Source organism: Falco rusticolus, chromosome 3 (assembly GCF_015220075.1).
Source record: "Falco rusticolus isolate bFalRus1 chromosome 3, bFalRus1.pri, whole genome shotgun sequence".
In the NCBI taxonomy this organism is placed as follows: Eukaryota; Metazoa; Chordata; class Aves; order Falconiformes; family Falconidae; genus Falco; species Falco rusticolus.
The window spans coordinates 118,414,245-118,436,369 of record NC_051189.1 but is presented as its reverse complement, the minus strand read 5'-3'; the positions used below and the strand labels follow the sequence as shown (position 1 = coordinate 118,436,369).

At 45.8% G+C, this 22,125-nt stretch overlaps 2 protein-coding genes across 3 annotated transcripts in view; both read left to right on the top strand.

Annotated features, from left to right (window-relative positions):
- RSPO1 (R-spondin 1) overlaps positions 1 to 5,704 on the top strand; it is a 31,173-nt gene extending 25,469 nt beyond the window's left edge. For both annotated transcript variants that reach the window (XM_037382212.1, XM_037382213.1), the window contains exons 4-6: positions 1,153 to 1,302; positions 1,731 to 1,919; positions 2,707 to 5,704. In XM_037382212.1, coding sequence (XP_037238109.1) covers positions 1,153 to 1,302; positions 1,731 to 1,919; positions 2,707 to 2,864 — 497 coding nt within the window. In that variant the 3' untranslated portion in view covers positions 2,865 to 5,704. The remainder of the gene's footprint in view (positions 1 to 1,152; positions 1,303 to 1,730; positions 1,920 to 2,706) is intronic.
- Positions 5,705 to 10,089: 4,385 nt separating this feature from the next.
- GNL2 (G protein nucleolar 2) lies at positions 10,090 to 21,934 on the top strand. The gene is made up of 16 exons (XM_037380550.1): positions 10,090 to 10,274; positions 10,363 to 10,447; positions 11,568 to 11,662; positions 12,175 to 12,314; positions 13,420 to 13,604; positions 14,088 to 14,154; positions 15,453 to 15,611; positions 16,180 to 16,293; positions 17,092 to 17,220; positions 17,933 to 18,037; positions 18,148 to 18,306; positions 18,450 to 18,557; positions 18,909 to 19,339; positions 20,016 to 20,095; positions 20,823 to 20,920; positions 21,754 to 21,934. The coding sequence occupies exons 1-16, from the start codon at positions 10,211 to 10,213 to the stop codon at positions 21,901 to 21,903; spliced, it is 2,169 nt and encodes a 722-aa protein (XP_037236447.1). The 5' UTR covers positions 10,090 to 10,210; the 3' UTR covers positions 21,904 to 21,934.
- Positions 21,935 to 22,125: the final 191 nt, after the last annotated feature.

Sequence of the window (22,125 nt, the reverse complement as noted above, 5' to 3'; positions counted from 1 at the left end):
GCTTTGCAGGGGATCACGCTGCCTCTGGTCAGGTGAGAGAAGATGCTGGGGCTGTATCAGAGGGGAGAAGGCTGTGCTGAGCAGGGCAGCGATCTACCCATGGAATAACCCCGCAATTTATGCTGATGATGGCTAATGGGCCTCAAGTGCCCAGATGCTTCCCCCCTGCAGCTGGGTCAGCGTGCAGCCAGGCTATGCTCCTTCCCTTTGCGCAGCCGCTAGATACTGCCCGAATAGTGCCCCTAGAAGGCAGGTAGGCATCCCCCACCCCCACATCAGCCCTTCCATGCAGATTTTGACTTGAGTTTTGGCCTTCCTGGTCTTTGAGAGCCTCCGTGGGTCTCTCCGTGCTGCAGGCAGGTGGTAGTGATGGACCAATGGTCCATTAGAGCAGAGGGCCACCAGTAAAGCCTTCAGGACTGTGTTACCCTGTCACAGCATGCTCAGCGCCGCATAATATGCTGTGGAGGTGGCTTCTTGCAGGACATTTGGGAAGCTCTGTTACCTGGGCTGCCAGACTGGCAGCCTTTTGCTTTGGGAGAAAGGAGGAGGAGGGAGATCCTCTCGGGTTTTAATGTACTGCTCGCACAAGTACCTTTTCTTCTTGCCTCTGCCTGTTCACCATGGCCAAGCAGCTCTCTGAATGAGATCCTTGGCCTGGGGCTGCATCTTTCAGCCAGAGCACCAGAGAGAAGCGGACATGGAAAAGTGTGATCACTTCCCTGGCAGTTTCATGCAAACCACCATCATGGCCAGATTTCCGTCTAACTCCGTTTCTTTGCAGCCCACACTGTAGCTGCAGCTGGAGCAATTGACACAAGACTTTATTCTTTGCACTGTCCCACTTTGGCTGACTGATGCTCAAGCTGAACACCAGCCCAAGCCTTTTCCACCCTGCTTGATTTCGAACTGGCAGCAGCTGCTGTTGGCTAAGAGAGCTGCAGCACAGTGGCTCTGTCCTGTACCAGGGGACAGTGCAAAGAAAACTGACTTCTAAGTAGCACAACCAGGCCTGGCAGGACATTCAGAGACTTGCCTTGGCTGTTGGCAGACCCCTTGGAGCCAGCAGTGAACTCCAGTTAGCAGTCAAGATCTTCCCGAGTCCTTTCCTCACATCAGACTACGTGACAGCTTTGTGTCTTTTTTCCCCAGAATGCAAAATTGAGAACTGTGAGTCCTGTTTCAGTCGAAACTTTTGCACAAAATGTAAGGAAGGTTTGTATTTGCACAAAGGGAGATGTTATGTCACATGCCCCGAAGGCTACTCTGCTGCCAACGGCACCATGGAATGCAGCAGTCCTGGTAAGCGATGCTCAGGGCCTTTCACTGAGCTTTTTGTCTGGTCCAGTTGCATGTATTGCTACAGTTTGCTTTATATGATGAAACAAACCCCTCAGAGACGATGGCTCATCATACCCGTGTTGAGTGGGTGACAGTACAGGCTAGACCCAGCCCTTCAGAGGGCAGAGGCCTCTGGAATCCAGCCTAGATGGGGAGCAGCACCCCAGCATTGCTGCTGCATGTCTGTGAAGCGTGACTCATGGTTTGTGTGGTACGGCAGGAGGGGGGTGCCCTGAAAACTTAGGAAGCTGCTGGGGAACACATGTGCCCTTCAAACCTAAAGTGGGGGAGAGGTGCGATGGTGCACAAGGGCTCCGGGAGGTCCTGAGGCAGTGATGGAGAAATGAGAATAATGAGAATTACTTCTGGCCTCTCTTGTTATCCGGCAGCACAATGTGAAATGAGTGAGTGGGGGCCCTGGGGGCCCTGCTCCAAGAAGAGGAAGCTCTGTGGCTTCAAGAAGGGCAATGAAGACCGAACGCGGCGGATTCTGCAGGCTCCCTCTGGAGACGTCTCCCTGTGTCCTGCCACCACGGAGGTGCGGCGATGCACCCTGCAGAAGAACCAGTGCCCCGAAGGTGAGCTGATACGGAATATTTCACCACCCCACCCTGGCACCCTTTCTTTGTCAGGCACAAGTATTCAGCCAATGGTCCAGTATCATAAATGTGCTGCACATCTCACTACCGCTCTGCGGTACAGGGAACACAACGTGACAGCAGCCAGAAAGACCTCAGGGTGGAACCAGCACAGAGTCCTGGGTGGGTGATGCTCAGCACGGCTTCCCACATGTCCCACAGGCTTTCAGATATTTTAGCTTCTTCTGTGGCCAGACAGCAGCAAGGCAGCCGAGCAGCCAAAGTGCATGCCTGTGCGCTGTGGTGATGGCAGTCGTTCTCTCTACCGGAACGCTTAGGTCTGTGTTTTCCCCAGGAATTACAGTGTCTTCAGGATGAATGGTCGTTTGGTTGTCCTCTTACGGGATGGACAAGGATTGCAGCTGAGTTGAGTGTTTGGAAGGAAACGGGTTTGGAGGGGTGGCTATCACCACAGGGGTTACACAGCGGGCAGGGGGAGGCAGGCACAGCCGATCTGTTCCTCTGATGCACACAGCAGCGCGCGTAAGCTAAGGGGCTTGGTGTGCGGCCGCAGAGAAGTGCAAGTGTTAACGCTTCTGCTGGAGACTGACAATTACAAAGCTAAATCCAGATTTGATCCTTCTTCCCCGTTGATGTTTAGGCAACAGCTCGCAATGCAAAGCATAGCGAGGGCGGCTCTCGGGCACCTCTGCGTGTGGGGAGCGGTGGGCCGCAGGCCAGCTCGCGCAGCCGGAGAGCCTCACAGTGCCCCTTTGCTTTACTGCAGGGAAAAGGAAGAAAAAGGAAGAACAAGGCAAGCAAGATAATGCAAATGGGAACAGAAATCGGAAAGACACCAAAGACGCGAAGTCTGGCACCAAGAAGAGGAAGAGCAAACAGAGAGGGGCCGCGGTCCCCACAACGTCCGCTAGCCCTGCCCAGTAGCTGCCCCTTTACGTCACCTGATGGCAAGACTTCATTGCTGCTATGTATATGAAAGCTTTATCGAACCAGAGCACTGCTACACAACTCGTACACATGTCCAGAAAAGACAGACATATACTCCCAGACTGACCCACAGACCCGAGAGAAACCACATACATGATACTTAGGGAGGCTGCACACACACACAGCACCCAGGACTGCAGAAAGAAGCTGCCGAGGAGTGGGAGTGGACGTGGAGGGAAGCCCACCTCCCCAGGGCTCCGCGGGGGATGCTGCAGGGAGGAAAGGTGGAGTATGAGCCAGCGAAGGACCCAGATGTGAGACTTCATGACCAAAGGCCTCAACTCAAGACCAGGCCCGTGGCCTCAGCACAGCACGGTCGTACCCAGAGGGACGAGACTGGCCCCACACAGCTGCTCTCCCCAAGCCGGGACCCAGACTCACACAAAGGCATGGCCTCTTTCTCTTCCCCCCACCCTTTATTTTGTGTTTTAAGCTGTATGACTTTATCATTGCGAATACATGTTAAACATTTGTGGTAAGAGGTCAGTGGTATCTGCCCTGAATCTGCTTCAAAGAGTTACTTCAAATTAAAAAAAACAAAAACAAAAAACAAAATGACAACCAGCTTCCTGAGTGTGTGGTTCATGCCTTGGCCCCTATGGAGGCTGGTGTCCCACAGGACAGAGACTCACTTGTAGAAGGGAAACTCACCAAAGCTTTAAGAAAATCCCAGAAAATGCTGCCAGCTGCACTGCAGCCGCAAATCAGCCATCCTGCATTTGCAGGACCCCAGCTGTGCTCCGCGGAGCCCCTAAGGAATTTCCCACTGAAGGATCCAGTTAACATACAGCAGACTGAGAAAATGAGAGGTTACAACAAACCGCAGGTTGCCGAAATATCGCGTCTCCGCTTGTACAGTCATAGCTGCGGGACTCCATCCCAGGCTGGGGACACGCTCGTCTATCCGTCCGGACACCACCCAGGCGCGTAGCAGGAGGGAAGGCAGGCGGGAGGGGGAAGGCAGAGTTCGGGCTCTGTGGAAGAGAAGCAAACTTTTAAAGTTTGGTAGAAACTACTGGTCTGTGTGCCACCGACTGGAATTCCCTGGATTCAGCAAAAGCACTCCTGCTCTGCAAGAGCCAACACCTGGGCAGAGGAACCAGGACGAGGACTGTGCGGGACAGAGACCTGGTGAGACTCGTGCAGGGTGCACGTGAATGCTGCCTTCTCTGCGTGGAGAGCTTTACCTCTAGCAGCCTCACGAGGTGGCATACTGCTCAGTTTCCTTTGTATTTTAAAATGTGCTTCCTGGATTTAAATATGGGCAGACATTTAATTCCTCTAGATTTCAGCAAAAGCCCTCTGGTCCTGAGGGACAGAGCCAGGGGAGGTGTGGTGGCTCCCAGAGATGTGCCCGGGGCAGATCAGTGATGCACTGCTAAAGCTCCTGGCTCCCCTGGTAAGGAGATGAGCAGCAAAAAGCTCACCCAAAGCTAAACCTGGCAAATACCATCTCCACTGCGTGTGCTTCTGCACCACCCTCTCTGCTCTGGTTCTGGAGGGCAGAGCGAGCCAGCAGGGATGCCTGTGGGAGGGCTCCCTGCTCGCTCTCACGGGTCGCCTGCCCATGCCCGGCCGTCCTGGTCCTCTCCCACAAAGAGCTGGCGGCTCGTGGCACCTGCTGAGGACTCGACTCCAGCCTGAGGACACCTAAACTCTCCCTTCACCCCATCCGCTTTGCGGCTGCTTTGGCTCAGTGCAGAACGTGGGAGCTGCACAGTTGTTTCAGCTCCTGAGCTGTACCAAGCTCTCTGTGACTGCTCTGCTGGCAGCAAAACCTTTCAGCCCATCATCCACTTTGCGTTTAAGTAAACAAGGAGCCGTTATATCTTTTAAAGGGGATTCCATTTCAGCACAATGATAAACGACCAGCATACCAAGCAGAGAGAGAAAGAGGTTCTTAAAAGTCATCCTTTGAGTTGTTTATGGATCATGTTCAGACGATTCCTGAAAGCCTCCCAGCTGAAAGATCGGATCTCACTGTTCTCTAGCCCCAGCTAGCCTGTGAGAGAAGTTACTTTGTTTGTGCCATGGCATTGCATGTAAGCAGAACCATTTTTCCTTTCCGCTTTTTAGCAGCAATAATCAGTAACCCTTTCGTGAACCTCAGCTTGCTAATTCATAAACGACTCCTTCCTCCCTCCTGCTGCAGCATCTCGATCCAGTTCTCAACAAGGATTAAAGAGAGTGCATTAGTAAGGTTTTATACACAGAGGCTCTGTTAACTGACTGGATTCCCTACAGTAACTCATGGCAATATTAGCACAACTTTTTCAAAACTACACCGCATGCAACAAATCAACCAACCTATTTTATAGAACTCTCCAGTTTTTTTAGAAAAACTGACAAACTTCTTTCTGTTGTGGCCTTTTCCCTTCTTTCTTCCTCTTTCATAGCAAAATGGGAAGAAAAAGGGAGAAAGGCAAAGGAAAGTTTAAAATGCATACTAAGAAAATCCAAGATTTTTCAGTATGGGTGATTTTAAAATTAAATTGTCTTAGAAAAATTAGGAGGAAAGTATTAAAAAATAAATCAAATTTCTTTTTTCAATCAGCTCCAGAATTATGCTAATTCCCACTCCCAGAGAGCTGGTTCATTTATGAATTTAGAAACATTTTGCCTTTGACCAACATGATTTGCACACTCAGCTCAACAGTCCGAGCCGGAGATTTCCTTAGACAGGTTGATGTCATCTCAACTCACATGCACATGAACGCTCTCTTTCAGCCCATCAAATAAAATCTGTTGTGGTGTTCTCTCCATGGCATGACTGTAAAATATGCTTCTTTAAACAAATAAATAAATAACTGGGTTTGCTGAACAAGCTTTGTTTGCTTTATTCACCAAAACTGGACTCAAATCCTAACTAACCAAGAATGTCTGGAAAGAGAGAGCCTCTCCTAAGTAACTTCTGTCTGCCATCCTGAAACTGAACATACCTACACGGATCACGGCATGGAAACGTTGCTGCTCTGACTTCTGCGAATACTCCCGTTCTGTACCTTGACCACCTAGTTGCTGAGCTGGAGAAGCAGTTGCTAGATATATAGACAGCCAGCCAGATCCTTCCTCAGAAACATTGTTGCACAGGAAAAAAATCTTCATTTTTACTGTTGAACAAACGGGTGTTTATTCACTGGACAGAATTCTAATCAAAATCTGCAGGACAGTTTCTAGGCTTTTACTTAGCTTTGGGGTAATTCATCCCATGTAATGGGGAACGAAAAACAAGGAATAATCTATTAACAGCTTACAGTCTTGCAACTGTTTAATTTTTATCTCATTTGCCGAGATTTAGAGACTAAAGCAGACAAATTTCACCAAACACAGGTTGGTTGCATTATGTTCTTACCCTCTCTGTGTAATATAAATCTGTATTTTTCATCTGCTACAGTCAAGTTCAATGTGTGCACACATACTTCTCAAACAATAATTTACTAGCTTTCTACCCCCATGGAGATGGAGGCAATGTAAATACTTTTTAGTTCATGTTTATGTTAAAACAATTTCTCACTCAGAAGTAATCTTAGCTTTGATTAAAGGAAATAGAGTAGGATAGTGAATATATATATCCCTAATACTGTTATTTGGATTACATTGTCTGAGAACATGAAAAGAGGTATTTTATATATATTTACAGACTTTATTAAGTCAATAGTCTTCAGAGAGAGAGCTGTTAGGCATAACATTTCAAAAAAACCCTCTATTAAAACTACAGAAATACCAGCTGTAGTTAACCAGTCACCAAAAATAAATCACACCGATGGCATTTATATACATGATAATATATTATACCCAACTGAATGCCAAACCGTAGTTTAGATGGAGCTGCTTGCCAGAATCTCCATGATTTTTGAAGAGCAGCAGAATCTTAGTGGGGGAAAAGAGGGAGAAAAAAAAAAAAGGCTAGCAGGTAGATAATACATTGTTATTTACACCAGAAGCTAAAATGCCTGGTTAGAACCTCACCTGCCATTCACTGCTGAAACGGCCTGAAAAAGGCCCTGTCAGATCCTGCTGACGCGCAAGGCTAACACGCCTGATGCAGCATGTGCAGCTTTCTAGAAAAGAAGTCACTTTCCATGACTATTAAAATCAAATTATGAAAGTAAAACATTTACATGCAAATGCTTTAGCTTCCAGAGTGGTAGTAAACACTTAGTTCCTGTGAAAGACCTATAGCGCTGGCAGACATTCAAAGAGTAAAGCAGAAGGCTCGGAGGATGTTCGGGCCGAGGGTTCGACTCTGCTGGGCACAGTGCTGGGCTCGGCTTTTTCACCTTTTTGCCTTTTTTTTTTTTTTTTTGCTTGACTTTCAATTTTTTCCTCCCTCTGGCCTCCCCCTATTGCTTTCAGTCACCATTTTGGGAACTCCAGATCCAAGGCAATGATATCTGGGATCGCTTTGTTTTTTTTCTGTTAAGGACCTGTCAAACCTGGAGCCTTTTGCCAAGGAGCCCTGCCGCCTGCTCTTGTAAGCTACATCCTTGAAAACCTATTCCCGAGAACTGAGTTGGGAAAACTACTCTGGTAATAAACCACCTGCTGTGTCTTCTGGCTGTGCCTGGGACGATGTTGAAGGCAAGCGACGAAACCCAGTTCTGTCCTTGTGCTCTGCAGGGAATCACTGCAACAAGGAGAGTAAGATGGCTGATGTTGCCTTTATCCTGTTAAATAAAACAAAGTAGCTCAATACCACACCGAAAAAGTGCTCTTAGTACAAGTCCAGTCTTGTTCTGAAGTCTTGGAAATCTACTTTTCCTTCATTCAATTGACAAAATCTGTAAATCATACAAGGAAGACAATCCCTGCCAAAAATCAAGCATCACTAGTTTTTAATAATACAATGGGAATAACCCCTTAGAACATATGTAATTATGGCAATGAGTCATTCTGATGGCATCACATAACCGCATTCACTGGGTTTTTGACAAGGAAGAGGCCACGGAAAATTTAGAATTATTTCATTTCAGCAACGGTCAGGCTAGTCGTGTCAAAGAAGCTGAGGCCATTTGGCAGATCCGACAGGCCTGGCATCCATCACTAACCCCCCTGTCCGGTCTGGTACGCAGCATGGACAACATCCCACTGTAGCCAATTTAAAAAGAAGAAGAAGAAGAAGAAGAAGAAATGTTAAAAATTGGAACAGGAGGATGCATCAATAGCAAATGAAAAAATGTGAGTCATAGAGCAACAAAAAATTAGTTTAGTAGAGTAAAATATCTGACTCGTATGTTATCAGATACACAAGTAAACAACCACAGCTACAGAGATACTGCAAGTTAAATACTAACTCTTAGCCCCAGTAACATAATTTTGGTCAGGAAAAACATGAGGGAGAGGAGAGCGCAGCTGAAAGGATGAATTTATGCCAATTTGAACGCAATTCCCATATGTTATCAGTATAAATTTTCTCATGACAGAAACCATAGGCTCGTCGCCCACTCCAGTTGGGACAACAGGGCTCACCGTAAGCAAGGCTGGGGAGAGCGGTGCTGAGACCTCCCTGTTAAAGTTTTCGACGTGGGAATTCAACAATTAACTCTGAGGCATTGCCAATAAAAGTTCTCCATGACACAACCTCATGTCTGAAGCCAGCTATTTCTATTCTTTCACAGAAAAAGACAGCAATTTTCTGGATACCGTCCAAGATATCTTGCTACAATAAAAAGGGTGTTTTCTTAAGGAAAAGGAAGAAAGAGTGGGTGAGAACAGAGCAAGTATTACTCAACTATTTAGTCTAAAAATCCGAAAGTCAAAAGGATCTTCTGACAGATTCCTATCAACTCTAATGGAAAACACACTTGTCCTGGGAAAACTCTTCTACATGAGCCTCAAGTCTGATAGCTTAAACAATTATCTACAATTTGGAATTAATTTTTTATGCCCACATCAATGTGTATTTTTTAAATGCCCAAGGCATAGATAATTCTATTAAGAGCAAAAACAGAAATCATAGCCTTAATCAAAACAGACTCAGAATTCATAACCGCCATCTTACAAAACATCTCGCAAGTCTTGACTCATTAAGACTTCGTTGTACAACTGGGACTATGCACCACCTAACAGCAAAATGCTGAAAATTGTTAAAAGAACAAAATCTCAGCAGCTCTGTTATTGTTCTGGATTTAGAAAAGCATTAGCAAAACAAGAAGGAAATTTAACTAGCCATGAACACTCTGCTGCTAATAACTATTTAGAAACGATAGGCCACACCTTCGTTTTGGAGAATGATTCCCCAATGTGCTGAGCAGTTTGGCCCCCATGCAGTCTCTGGTATAAATTAACACCGTTTCGGTGGTGCTTTGTTAATTCCCCCTAGGTGATGATCTTTCCAATTTCTATAAAAATCTGGCAGTAACATGAACATAAGGCTTAGTCTTTAGACATATAATTTGCCTAAATTTAATTCAAGTTCCTGCACTGTCCATGGAATTCTTCACACATATATAAAAACGCCACCGTTCTAATTTCAAAAGGTCCTTGCCAGTAACCCAGAAAAAAACAACCCCGTGTGGCAACACACATCCCATCGCTGCCGCCCTGCTGCATACAAGCATGCTCCGCGACGCCAGCGCTCCCGCCAGCACCCCTGCACCACTGAGCCCCTTTGCTGACCGCATGCATTCATCTGCGAATGGAAAGAAGCATTAAAGCTAAGTGCCCAAGTGATTCTGATTATGCTTCTGTGAACAACAACATTGCACAAACAATGAGCGCTGCTGTGCCAGTGCCCTCGCTAGTACAGCCTCCCCTTCCCTTGGAACGGCCTGCGGTGCCCCTGCCGTGCCAGGCCGCAGCCCCGGCCAGGCGGTGCGGCCCGGGCGAGGCAGAGCCGGTGACTGAGCCCCCCGCCAAGCACGGCGCCCCGCAGCCCCCCGACCCTCGGCCGGCCCGGAGCCCCCCGCCCCCCTCGGCCCGCCGGGCCCGCAGCGCCCCGCAGCACAGGCGGCCCGGGCTGCCCCGCTAGCTGCCCCCGCGGCGTGACGCCGAGCCGGGGCGGGGGACCGGGAAACCCGGGGGGATGTGGGGGGGACCGGGGCCACCTCATGCATTGCATTGGCGACCGGGGGGCACACGTGGTGAGCGGGGCACGCTGCTGCGCCTGCGCAGGCGGAAGACGGCCTTAGCGGAAGTGCGTCATGACGCTGACCCCCCGCACCGGAAGTGCTTGTGCCGGCGCTTCCAGCCCGGTGCTGTGCGTGTGGCGGAGCGGCCTCTTGGTTCCCCCGGTCCGGCTGTGACCGCTGCCCGGCCCTGCGCAGGGGGCTCCGCTCAGCACCATGGTGAAGCCACGCTACAAGGGCCGTAGCACCATCAACCCCTCCCGCGCCAGCACCAATCCCGGTACGTGCAGGGTCGCCGTGCCGTGCCGTGCCGGGCCAGGCCGTGCCGTGTCGGTCCGCCCCTGGCTGACGCTGTCTTGTCTCCGCAGATCGTGTGGAGGGCGCGGGAGGGAACAACATGCGGGACCGAGCCACCATCCGGCGCCTCAACATGTACCGGCAGAAGGAGCGGAGGTGAGCGCGGCCTGGCCGAGCCGCCCTCCCGGTGCGGCGGGACGCAGGCGGCTCCGTGTGCCCGCCCGGCCCTAGGCGGGGGGTGGTTTCCCGCGGGGCCGGGGTCTGGCCGGGCACGGCAGGGAGCGGGCACTGGTAACTGGGCCGTGCCCATCGGGAGCAGCCGTGCGGCCCCCGGTGCCCGCGCCTGCAGCCCGTGCGGCAGAGCAGGACCGCACTGGGGGCGGCTGGCCGGGCTCTGATGACAGAATGTCAGTTCCTGGCACGGAGCCATTCCTTCGTGTCTTCTCTAATACCATGAGCTGGGAAGCTCCACCAGGCCAGCGATGCGTATCAGGGAATACAGTTGGGAAACGTGATGCAGAACAGCCGACATGGTCTCATTGCAATGTCATGAACCCAGAACCGCCCAGAATTCCTTAATTTCCCACGACAGCATAACTTAAAAAGTTGCCTCAGAATGCCTGAATAGCGTGACTTCCATACGGCTCCTTTGCTGAGAGACACCCCTTAGCTCTGCTTGAGAATTGCTGGCTGCGGAGTAGCCCCCACCTTGTAAACATGTGTCTCTGCCATGTTGTAGATGCTGCAGGGGTTTCTGAGAGTCCTGGTTCAGATTAGCAGTTTTGTTTTGTTTTGCCAGATTGCACTTTGTTTTGAGACTGGAGAATATGTATTTTTAAAAATTACTAAATTTAAGCCAGGTCTCAACTTGGAAATCATCTTGTGATGAGTGTTCTGCACCAGCCGATGGGTAGAGCTGATTAAAAAGGTCCACATGAACCCGTGGGAGAGCAAGGTCGTGTTTACTGGGAAGTTGTCCTTTGGTGCTTTTTGCACCCCATTAAGCCATTCCTGGTCTGATGTAAACAGAAGAGTCTGATCAAGCTGGAGTGAGGCTTAGGAGCGTGCGCTGGCTGACGTTACTGCTTCTGTTCCAGTGTTTAAGTGAATTAGCCTTTACAGGTGGTACCATCCCCGGTGTCACTCTCAGGGGCACCAGTTCTAGTGAAGGGTTTTTCTGGATTTTGTGGATGAATTTTCTGGTCTAGCAAACAAAAGTGCTAGAGGAGTCAGTGCTGCCCCTGTGTATTTACATGTGTTCTCATTTCTTCCTTAGAAACAAGTATGGTAAAGTGATTAAGCCTCTACAGTATCAGTCAACAGTGGCACCAGGCACAGTTGCAAGAGTGGAACCAAATATTAAATGGTTTGGTGAGTGTATTTTTCAACTTTCAGACTAGGCAAGCTTAAAGACTGTCGAACTTTGTATTTTTGGAGGGTGTTTATTTTGGAATTGTGCTCTCGGTGATGTGTGGGATGGTTCCTGAAAATGAAGTTGAAGGACCCCTGCTGTAGGCATGAGTACGGGCTCACACTGTGCATGTACCTGCACTTCAGGTGTCTGCTTTCTGCGCACTCCTCTAAAGTGTGATTATTCTGTCTCCTTTGGTCATTTTCTGGGGTTTGCCCATGTGTGTGTGTGTTGTAGCCTACGTATGTTATGTGTCCTAGGGATAGTTTTAAAATTTGTTTTTAAGTGGTGGGGAAGAAAGGGATTGCCTTATTTATCCTAATTTGGGATTTGTCTCAAGTAAAATGCCATATTTTTTGTCACTGGTATTTTTGATTCCAGATGGAGTATTAATATTTTATTGGTGTACCTGGGGTCTCTGAAGTGGTTAAAATGAGGAATGGTCAGGTGCAATATTTATCTTTACATGCAGGAAATACTCGTGTGATCAAGCAATCATCCCTACAGAAGTTTCAAGAAGAGATGGAAACTGTCATGAAAGATCCTTACAGGGTGGTCATGAAGCAAAAAAAATTGCCGATGTCCCTGTTCTATGATCGGATTAAACCTCACGTGTGTATCACTCGTGTGTACGGGCTGAAAGCTGGGTTATGTGCACAGAGGTGTTGTCACTATTACTTACCTGGGCGATGGTGCAGTCTCTGTCCAGTCTGGTGAAATATTGTGTTCTGGAAGCACTGGGAGGGGCAGCTGGAGTGAATGACTTGAGGAAGGATGGTTTTGAGAGCCTGTTGCTGTGGACGTTGAATGTGAAGTCAAAGAAACAGTGTGTTATTTCCTTGTAGTTTGTGAGAAGATCTATTATTTACTAGAAATCCTCATTTTCCATTAGGAAACTTACTCTAATGCTTCCTAGGTTAGCGTACCTCCTTAGGATGACTGTAGCAGCTTGCCGCCTTATCTTCTAATGCTTCTAACAGCTCGTGTGACAGAGGGACCTCTTCTGAGGATGCTTCACACAGCAGACACTTGTGTGATGAATTTGAACTCAAATATGTGTTTATCTTGAATCAGAAATGCTTGTGCATGTAGCCTTCATTTCTAGTACACCAAGTTTTAGTTACTACCAGGTTTCTTTCATGATGTCTGAACTATTATGTTGGACTCATGCTATTTTTTCATGTGGAAACTTTCCAGGTTTATGTCATAAAAATTGTTACCTAAATAAAGGAAAAAGTTACAAGAAAGTAAAATGTGCGTTACAAAAACAAATTACTACTTTCAGCAATGAATTATATGTTGTTCCAAAAAAAGTTGGCATTCATTACAGGCTTTAAAATCTACAACTTTGATTGTAATTATCCCTGACAAAAATCTGTGAATTTGGCGAGATTTGTGCACTTGTTAGAAAAATAAGAAATGATCAAAGATAGCAGCTAAATTTTCATCATTGTAGCTTTAATTACATTTGACATAATTTATGGTGAAAGAACTGAAGCATAGTTCTTTGGCAAGTGCAATGTGTTTTGTTGCTTATTAAATATCCACTCTTATATTTCTCAAAGATTAAGCTGGAAAACTCAAACATTGTTAGGAAAGTGCCTGTAACTCTTGTCACAGGTCACAGGGTTGTGTTGATCTAAGGTCTTGTTCATTGCGTGCCATGAGAGATGGAAAAAACAATGCTTGTTTTTCTTACCAACCTGTTTTTCGTCAGACTTCCAGAGTTCACATTCTTGACACAGAAACATTTGAAACAACATTTGGCCCCAAATCACAGAGGAAAAGACCAAATCTTTCTGCAAGTGATGTGCAGTCTCTGGTGGAGAATGCTGAAGCCTCATCAGGATCTTATGATCAGGGCAAGGACCGAGACCTCGTGACGGAAGACACTGGTGTAAGGTAAATAGAAGGGAGAATTTATTCATTGTTTACATTTCTGAAAAGCCAGCTTTATTTTTAAAGATGTATCTAGTACATCTATCAATGCTGTTACTGCATGAGGAGTAAGGAAAGTGAGATGAGCTGAATTTGGGACTTTTTAAATTCTGTTTTGTCCCTGTGTGTTTAACCAAACTGTTACTGCCATGAGACTCTTCTTTATTTGTGATTTGTTCTCTGTGGCTTGTCAGAATATCTCCAAACTCACATTTTGGGTTAGGTAAAAAACTGACTAGTGGCCAGATGGCAATCTTTGAAAGGGCACATGTTTGTAGGATCTTTCTGCAAATGGGTAGATTGAAGGGGGAGGATGGGGAGTGGGGCAGAATCCAGCTCTCTGTTACTTGGGCCTCATCTCCTCTTTTGTCTGTAAATGGCTTTAGAGAAAACAACACCGTAACCCTGTTATTGTGGTTGCTGATGTCTTTGGTAATCCGCTTTCAGAGATGAAGCACAAGAGGAAATATATAAGAAAGGACAGTCCAAAAGAATCTGGGGTGAGCTCTACAAGGTAAGCAATGTTTATAGAGTCATATCTGTCTTTCAGCCTTTACAAAGTCAGGTGCTTCACAGCGTTGGAAATCCTGTACAGTGACAACCAGAATAGCTCTGAAAACCATTTACTGCTCGGTTAGGGAAGCTTTGATACAATTGATCTCGCTGTAAAGTTTCTTAGAAACATTAAGTGACTTTCTTCATGCAGACTTGTTCCGAGTTTGTCATTCTCTTGCCTGCTTTCCTGTCAGCCTAGTTGAACTGTCTGACTTGAAACCATATACCCTTTCTTCAGTACTGATGGAGTACCTAAACACAAACAGAAAAAGCCAGCTGAAGAAGGGAGCAGAGATTCATTTTCACATCTCTGCGTGACTGAGCTTGATTCTTGAGCTCTTGTCCCCCTGGAACAGACATCCATAATATATCACGTAGAGACAGACTGGCAGAGTGAAGATATTCGTTTCCCTTGAATTCCTGGGGCTTCACCACAAATAAACCAGTCACATGCCCTTAAGTTTCTTGAGGCTAAAAACATCTGGCATGTTGATAGGGTTGTCTTTGGAGGGCTCTGACCCTCCGTTCCCTGTGAGCCACCGTGGCTGCTAGAGAAATGGAGACTAAGAATGAATTGAGGTTGTAAGAGCAGTTTGTATGTTCTCAGTGACTGCTAGGTGTGAAATTGCTTGACTTTTTGCTCTGAGTTTCTGAATGTAGCTTAAAACCTTTTCATTTAGATCTAAAAGTGCTGGGAATGATAGAGCAAAACAGATTTCAGTAAGACGCTGCCAAAAATGCAGGAAATAACTGAAACAAATTTGCTTGGCTTGAAGCAAGTCATAAAATGACAGCTCCCTGCTGTAGATGCTTAGTGGACTAACAGCAGGTTCCTACTTGGTTGTGTGTTTCATACTGATCCAGAAAACATACTTTATATCCTGATCCTTTATGAAATGGCAGAACTGAGTTGCTGCAGAATGGATGGTGAACATTGTTTTTGTCTACTGAAGCAATTAATTTTCCCGTTTGGGTGCAGTGTTTTCTTTCCCAAGTGCTACAAGCGTCTTCCTCCTGCATAAGAGTAGGTAAAAACTATTCAGCTGTCCAGCCTGAATTTGGATGGGACTTAGGAGGAGAGTGGATGATATTAGTCTGAGCTTCACTACTCTGTAGGGAAGTAACAGTTGTTTGTGAAGGATACAGGGGGGTTACAGATTAATGATGTAGTTCAGGAAATAATTATTTTTAATTTTGGAGTTATAGATGTCTTGCTTTCTGTAAAATCCTTTCCTTCTGCATGATTTTTTTTTTCAGGTGATAGACTCATCAGATGTTGTTGTTCAAGTTCTTGATGCCAGGGATCCCATGGGTACTCGCTCCCCTCATGTGGAATCTTATCTTAAAAAGGAGAAGCACTGGAAACATCTCATTTTTGTCCTGAACAAATGTGATCTTGTTCCTACCTGGGCTACTGTAAGCACAGTCCTGCCTGTTATTCCTTGGACCTTCTTTGTTCCTTTTGTAGCCTCTGGTTTAATTCTGTTGCCAGTCCTCTTGCTGGTCTCAAAGGGCATAATGTAACTGGGTCAATGGGAGCTCGCTGCTTGTCTGCTATAAAAGTAACAATTACAATGTAAATCTGTCCAAGTTTGGCTGAGTTGAGCAACACTCACCAGCCACAAATTCTCTACTTCCTCTGTCTGGATTTAACAGTTCAGCTGATGTCTCCAGAGTATGCTAAATGTTAGTCCGCTTAAGATCCATATCCACCACAGCTGGTTTGCTTTATATTGTTAAACTAATTAGTTTTAGCTAGCAGTGAAGGCATTTTTGGGAAATTGCTTGTCTTTTATAAAAACAATACTCAGTGCTTTTAGCTATTGGGTTGGTGAAATGCTTCAAAGGTTCTTACAGAGCAATTTTCATAGACAGTCACATTTGTGACCCAAGTGAAGATGCTGTGTACTTCTGCTCATAAGCAGATTGTTTCACCACCTCTGCAGCACAGGATCCCTAACTGAGTTAATGTTTTCCTCTTCAGAAGCGCTGGGTTGCTGTCCTTTCCCAGGAGTATCCAACACTCGCCTTTCACGCCAGCCTCACAAACCCTTTTGGCAAAGGTGCTTTCATACAGCTTTTAAGGCAGTTTGGAAAGGTACAGAACAATTTGGGGGATTTGTATTGTTGTGTGCAGGGGCTGGAGTTATTTTTTTAGGGTGGAAACTTTTGTTTTGTTAGTGTTTGGGGTTCAGTGTGCTTCCCTATGGCCATTGTCAGCGAACATCTCCGTTAATAAAGCTCCCTTCTCTGGAGTTAAAAATGGAAAATATTCCTTCAAATATGTTCAAAGTGTTTGTCAAGCTGAGGAGATCCAGCAGGAGTGGGTTTGACCAGCAATCTCTGGCCTAGGTTTTGTGTAGACAGAGTATCCCACAGACACTCCTAGGTCTGATCAAGTGTGTAGAAGAAGGGAACATACCTCACACCAGTTCACGTCCTGCATGTACGCATATCCTCTTAAGGTGTTCTCCTTTTAAGTGTCTTTGTCTTTCCAAGAAAGGCACTTTCTGGTGTCTTTAGGTTAATTTTCACATCTGTATTCTTTACCCAGCTACATACTGTTGGTATTTGCTTGGTTTTTCAACCTAAATGGTTTCCAAATAAGGCATTCACAAGTAATTTTAGAGCAACTGGGAATGCGAGAGGTTCACTTCTTCCTTCTGAAGTAGCAGATATTTTCTTTGATCCTTGGAGTTTTTCGATGGCAAATTGGTTGTACCCTTACACATTTCTCCTGATAGAAAAAAGCTGATCTCATTTTTTGATCTGGTACTTTGGAGCCCCCTTTGCCTTCCAATATAGTGAGAACAGTAACTGCTCACATGCTCAGAACTGTAGTAGTAATTCTGTCTTTCTCTATGAGGTGTTAAAAAGATGCGTTTTTTCTTAACAGTTACACTCTGACAAGAAACAGATCAGCGTGGGTTTCATTGGTTATCCGAACGTTGGCAAAAGCTCAGTGATCAATACATTACGGTCTAAGAAGGTCTGCAATGTGGCCCCTATTGCAGGTGAAACAAAGGTAGGAAGAGATCCCTACATTAAAGATAAAAAATAATTATGTCAATGCATTGTCAAAGGCAGATTTCATGTAAAATTAGGGTAACATGTTCAAGTCTAGCACTTGAACTGTACAGGCTACGTGACCCTGAGTCTGAGGGGTGGCTGATGGAGCTGTTGCTCTGGAGCACGGCTACTGGAAGCATTCCTGCGTCCCTGCTCTCCCTGGGCTGTAGTGCTGTGATCTGAATGCTCAGCCACCCTGGCTCAGGGTCTGTGCTCTCTTGAGTCACGTGATTGGGTATATTTGTGCTGTCAGGCTCTGCTAGTGCTTGAGGAACTCTTGTTCTTCAAGAATGTGGCAATAAACAAGAAGACAAAGTTATGGCAATCTTTGCTAGCCTGTGCCTTTTACCCCTAAATATCATTAAAGTTAAGGGTCATGGAAGAGGAAAACCACAGAATATTGTAGTTTGTTGTAACTGTAGTTTCTTCACCTTGGTGCTGTGAGTTCGTAGTTTGATGCAAACCTGTAGGGATAGTGTTGGCTGATCCAGAAGGAGCAAGGTGAGTACATCCTGGCTGCCGAACAAGAACACCAGGTTATATTCTGTTTCTGTGTGTTGATACCAAGTTCCTAAGATGACTCCTCTCTATTAACACTGTGCATTTAAAAAGCAAAACAGTGGGCTGTGTGGCAAGAGGTAACATGGGGATTTACTGATCTCTTTCAGGTGTGGCAATACATTACCTTGATGCGGCGGATTTTTCTCATCGACTGCCCGGGTGTAGTTTATCCATCTGGAGACACAGAAACAGACATCGTGCTGAAGGGAGTGGTATGTATCTGCACTAAACACTGGAGATTTTTTTCTGTTTTTAGTATGATGGGCTCAAAGAAATGAGTGCACGCTTTCCAAAGGGTTGATATTCTACCGTTTATTTTCAGGTTCAAGTTGAAAAGATTAAGAACCCTGAAGATCATATTAGTGCTGTGCTGGAAAGAGCCAAAGCAGAGTACATCAGAAAGACGTACAAAATTGATTCCTGGAAGGATACAGAAGACTTCCTTGAGAAACTTGCTTGTAGGACTGGAAAACTGCTGAAGGTGTGACAACTTTATTTGCAGGCCGGTAGAGCATGTGGCCTGTTACTGATCATGGGAAATATGAACGTTTCTGTTGCTTACAGGAAATGGGAAGGCAGTATGCCCTGCAGACGTGGACATAAATTGTTACTGGTTCCTTTCAGGGTGGTGAGCCTGATGTGCAAACCGTGAGCAAGATGGTTCTCAATGACTGGCAGAGGGGCAGAATTCCATTCTTTGTGAAGCCACCGAATGCAGAAACAGGTCCCCAGGTGAGAATGTGATGCTCGTGCCTCTTCTCACATATTACTCAGTTTTCCTCATGGTATTCACTGCTGCTTTTCCCAGAGTGCCATGTAACTTGGGCAGTGCGCATCTTGTCCTCTGCCCGAGCCTGGTGATTCAGATGATGCCCAATTGAATTTGGTGAGGACCAGGTAGCAATACCCTGTAAAGAGATGTCTGGGCCATTTGACAATCATCTGACTACCAGAAACATCAGTAATTATCATGTCATTGGCCTGTCATCTTAGGCTTTTTCCAAAGACATAAAATGAAAATTGCGCTCGAAGGTGGTGGAACAGATTTTGTGGATAATATATCCATCATGCTCTTTCTTGTAGCCTCCTGCACTGGAAGTAGCTATGACATCAAGCCAGGATAATAACGAGGAGAAAATCTCTGAGTTGGTATCAAGTGTGGAGCCAGCAGAAGAGAAAAATAATATGGACACTGAAATTAAGCAACTCGTGGCACATGTTCGGCAGAACTTTGGGAGGATTAATGTGGCACCTCAGTTCTCAGAAGAAGACCTGGTTCCTGTAGATGTGCCAGGTTTTGATGAAACAGACAGTGATTTTTCTGGAGAGGAGGAGCAGGAAAAGGAGAAAGAGGAAAATGAGCAACGTCAGGATTCAGTAGAGGAGGAATCGCAGTTGGCTGTAGTAGGTGCCAAGGAGAGCTCTAAGGCAGTTCTTAAGGCTTTGGATGATAAGATTGCAAAATACAAAAAATTTCTGGACAAAGCCAAAGCCAAGAGATTCTCAGCAATAAGGTATATGAATCTGTTCAGCGACTTGGATATTTCGCAGGGGAGGGGGGAAAGGGTTAAAGTGATTCTGCTATAGTTTCACTCCATTTGTGACTTGCTTGACTGATTCCTCTGTGTTGCCAGACACCAGTTGCCACAGCTTATCTAGTTTAGCCATAAATATTTGAATTTGGCTAAGCAGCAGTTTGGTTTTGGAAGAGTCTTCCAAGAAGCCCTGTTTACCAGCATAACTAGTCCTCACTTTTGGAAAGCTGCCTCTTAAGCTATGGATTAGAAATCTGTTGGTATTCTGGGTAGCGATATTACATTGTTGGATCTCTGCTTGATGTTGGGCCCTTTCTTGAGCCATACCAAGGCCAGTGTCCTACCTGGATGTGCCTGCTGGCTCCCCGTGCATGTACAAGAGGATCCTAGCTCATGCACCATGCCCGCTTTTAGAAAAGCCCATCCACCAGCTTTGTGAGGACTGAGATTTCAAGTTTGTTTTATTTTGTCCCTTTGTGCAGCACACAAGCCCAGTAACTCCAGAGGCAAGATTACTGTAATATGTTTTTTAGGTGCAAAGGCTGTGGTTTTGCTGCTGACACACTACTTGGATCTATTGCAGACTGATCACTTCTTGGAGATGGTGTCCTTTTGTGTTACAACATTCTTATGTTGCTTATTTTATCTTTTGTAGAATCCCTAAGCAGCTGAGTGAAAAAGTGTTTGCAAAATCCATGCAGAAGTCTGAAGAACCTAAAGAAACCGAAGACAGAGGTAAAATGACATTAGTAGATGTTCTTAATCTATATTTTGAAATCCTGTCAGCAGCAGAAGAGAGGGTTTAGGGGGAGAAGCATCCATTAGCACCTGATTGCAAGTTCTTTTTCCCCTAAAGCTATTTAAATCTTGCCATGGCTAACCTATAGGCTGCATGATGACCTTGCTGTAGCCTTTCGTTAGAACACCTGTCCCTATAAGACAACGTGTCCCTCTACTAGCGAAGGAGAATAAAGTGAAGACAAATGTTGCATTTCCAAAAGAATGATGCTGTGGGCAGAGTGCAGTCCGAGCAATTGCTGTTCTAGATGGGGTGATAGTACACGGAAGGGAGTGGAGGGGGTTTAGAAAATTTATATTATGAAAGCACAGAGGTACTTAAGGCTGTAGCATTTACTGTGGTGACTTCCAGAAGTCTGTGGCTTCCGTTTCAACAGTAGGTTTGATTAAAGGCAAAATCATGTGGGAGAAACCTATTCTGACAAGACTATGAAATCCTGGATTTCGTGGGGCTTTAAGCAATCTGCTTCTCAGGAGCAGTTTGCATAGTAATAGGGAGTGATTCTCTGCTGAGGAACATGCATGTTGCTTAGGTAAAAGCTGTTAAAATACAACCAAAGGAATGCTTTGCTGGAGTAGATGGGCTGGTGACCTCTGTGTTAAGTTCTGCGAAGAGTTGCGTGTTCTGGAAGATGCCCGAGTATGTGATCTCTGCTCTTTGCAGGCAGCACAGAGAAAAAAAGGAAAAGGAAAGCAGAAGAGGAAGATGATGGTGATGATGATTTGGGTAAACAGCCTTGCAAGAAACTTACATCCAAAGAAGTAAGTGTAATTTCTTGTAGTTCAATAAGCATGGTAATAGAGCTGGCTTTTTTTATAGATAATTGCCCGTTGTTCCTTAAGAGCTTTTAGACTGGGCACTAGTAGGGGGGAGAGAGCGCAGGGACTGTAGCTCACATAGGGGGAGTACGAAGACAGGGTGACCTGCTGCTGATGTGAGATGGGGCAGTAGCACGTCCAGCTGAGCGCGGACCCATGGGGTTACCCAGCGGGTAACCGTGGCAGCGTTGAAGGGGTGAATCTGTTGCAGGTAACTGTTCTGCTTGCGGGGTTTGCATCCCCACTGGTGCTGTTGAGAGAGCAGGGGTCTAACTGCTGGGAGATGGGAGAACTTGGGACTACATGGGCAGCACTAGTCTGTCTTCAGACAGGAGCTGCTGCTGCTTTCTGTTCATGTTAGTCACATCTAAACAATTCTTCTAGAACAACTTAAAATACCAAGTGACATAGTCTGTAGGGTTTTGAAAGTGATTCGTAAGCAAACTTGTACAGCGAGGGCTGTTTGGAGTTTGCTGTGGACTGTTAGGACTGTCAGAGGGGAGCAGAAGAGTGAATCTTCTTATGAACGTTCTGTCACACCTTCCTTTAAAGACCTCTTATGTGACTGTGCACATCACGTTGTTTCTTATACCTTGATCACTACTTTTGTAAAGATTAAAGCATATCTTCCTCTAACATTTTAAAAGCAGAGGTGTAATATTTTGTTTGAAATCATTTTATTTAAGGAATGCAAAGTGAACAACATTTGAAAGAATGCAAACATTCAGGCTGTGGGGTACCGTGGACTTGCTAATGTGTTTTGTGTGTATTTGCAGAGACGACGAGCTGAGAGGCAGCAGCGCTCCAAGAAAGTTGGAGTCCGGTATTATGAAACTCACAACGTGAAAAATAAGAATAAGAACAAGAAAAAAACTGGCTTGGAGGGACAAAGATCAAAGCAGAAAAAATACAAACATAAGCAATAACTTCTTATTCTATTAAATTTTACATAAAACAGCTCTAGTATGCAGTGGCTTTTTTTAATATAAAACTTGTAGTTCCCATTCAAAGCCTAGTTTGACTTGTCTGTCTTGTTCCCAGGAGTAGCATCTCACTCTTTGTTTCTGCATCATCTGAAAGTTCTTTATGCAGTTGGAGATCAGGGTATTTCCACATCTCCATCTAAGGCCAGTAAACACTGCGCTGGC